The 1,832-nt window shown below is 62.7% G+C and overlaps 1 protein-coding gene across 1 annotated transcript in view; it reads left to right on the forward strand.

Annotated features, from left to right (window-relative positions):
* Window positions 1-1,737, forward strand: part of LOC104997293 (laminin subunit beta-2-like) — an 8,981-nt gene extending 7,244 nt beyond the window's left edge. Inside the window, exons 18-23 of the mRNA XM_010851961.1 lie at window positions 3-45; window positions 139-282; window positions 367-598; window positions 676-839; window positions 1,368-1,624; window positions 1,702-1,737. Of these exons, the coding sequence (XP_010850263.1) occupies window positions 3-45; window positions 139-282; window positions 367-598; window positions 676-839; window positions 1,368-1,624; window positions 1,702-1,737 (876 nt within the window). The remainder of the gene's footprint in view (window positions 1-2; window positions 46-138; window positions 283-366; window positions 599-675; window positions 840-1,367; window positions 1,625-1,701) is intronic.
* The last annotated feature ends 95 nt before the right edge of the window (window positions 1,738-1,832 follow it).

Consider the following 1,832-nt stretch of genomic DNA (forward strand, 5'->3'; position numbering starts at 1 on the left):
CCCTCGCCTGCAGCATCTCAGCCCTGCTCCATGGAGGTGGCCTCGGTGAGCGTGTGGCCATGGCTGGAGGGGGACTGGAGGATGGGGGTTGCAGTGGGCCCCGAAGGGTTCATCTGATTTTGCCATTTCTCCTGCCAGCATGTGAGTGCCACCTGCAGGGTTCACTGAGCACCGAGTGTGCCCCACTGGGGGGGCAATGCCCCTGCCGCCCTAATATCACAGGTCGTACCTGTGACCGCTGCTTGCCTGGGACATTTGGCCTCGGGCCCACCGGCTGCCATGGTGAGCCTTCAGGGCCCGTGGGTGTGGGGTCTGGGACCAGCATGTCATTTCTCTATGTGGCTTGATTGCCCTGTCACTTCCCAGAGTGCCGCTGCCACCCCGAGGGGGCTGCCAGTGCCGTCTGTAACTCTACGAGTGGGCAGTGCACGTGTTGGGCAGGCTGTGCTGGTCGCCGCTGTGACCGTTGCTTCTCTGGCCGGTGGGGCTTCCCACGCTGCCAGCCCTGTGCCTGCAATGGACACGCCGAGTTGTGCCACCCACTCACAGGCATCTGCCAGGACTGCCGCGGAGCCACCACAGGCCGGCATTGTGAGAGGTGAGGCTGCCCTGGAAGGGTTGGGGAGGGGTCAGGATGAGGGTCTAGGCCCCCGCTCCACATGCCACTGCCCCCAGGTGCTTGGATGGCTACTATGGAGACCCCACCCTGGGCTCAGGCCAGCGGTGCCAGCCCTGCCCCTGTCCTGGGCACCCTGGCTCAGGCCTCTATCATGGGACCTCCTGCCATGTGGACAGCACCAGTGGACGTGTCCTGTGCCTCTGTGCCCCCGGCTATGCAGGTGAGGCACGGTTGGCAGTGACCAACCCACAGCCCCGCTCACTTGTTCACAGTCCTGTTAGGTCCACAAAGCAAATCTCTGCCAGTGCCACCTGTGTGTTTGAGCTACAGGCTGGGCTCCTCTCTTCAAGGAGTTCCCATTCTTTTTTTCTGGCTGTGCTGGGTCTTTGTTGTGATGCACAGGCTCAGTGGGTGCAGTGAGCAGGCTTTTCTAGTTGTGGCGCGTGGGCTTACTTGCCATGGGGCATATAGAATCTTAGTTCCCCGATCAGGGATTGAACCCGCGTCCCCTGCATTGGGAGATGAATCCTTTACCATTGGACCACCTGGGAAGTCCCGGGAGTTCCCATTCTTAATGCATTAGAGGCGTGGAACTTGTAGACCAAGAAGATGGGCCACAGTGTGTCTATCCTATCCTCTGCCCTCCTGGCTGGATGGCAGACTTTTTGGCTGGTTAAGTGGGACCCAGAGGCCCCGAAGGTATAGGAAGACACCTAACATAACCCCCTCTCACTTCCATCCACTCCAGGACCCCGCTGTGACCGCTGCTCCCCCGGCTACTTTGGGCGCCCCTGGCCTGGAGATGACCCCAGAAGGAGTCCCTGCCGGCCCTGCCAGTGCAACAACAATATTGATCCCCGTGACCCAGCCGCCTGTGACCCCCACAGCGGACATTGCCAGCGCTGTCTGCACCACAGCCACGGCGCTGGCTGTGCCCACTGCCGGCCTGGCTTCCACGGCAGTGCCCTGCGCCCAGGGGGCTGCCGGCGTGAGTGTGTGGGTGGGGTGGGTGAGGGCGTCCCGAGGTGGGGGAGGGGTGGATTTGCATTCCTCAGCCCCTGTCAAGCCCTTCCTGTCCCCAGGCTACAGCTGTGACCCCCGGGGCACCAGCCCTGTAAGGTGCCCACCTGAGGCTGAAGCCTGCTTCTGTGACCCGGTCAGCGGGCAGTGCCCCTGCCGCCCCCACACACTGGGGCGGGACTGTAGCCGCTGT

The sequence above is a fragment of the Bison bison genome, unplaced genomic scaffold (genome assembly GCF_000754665.1).
Source record: "Bison bison bison isolate TAMUID 2011002044 unplaced genomic scaffold, Bison_UMD1.0 scf7180017864304, whole genome shotgun sequence".
NCBI lineage: Eukaryota > Metazoa > Chordata > Mammalia > Artiodactyla > Bovidae > Bison > Bison bison.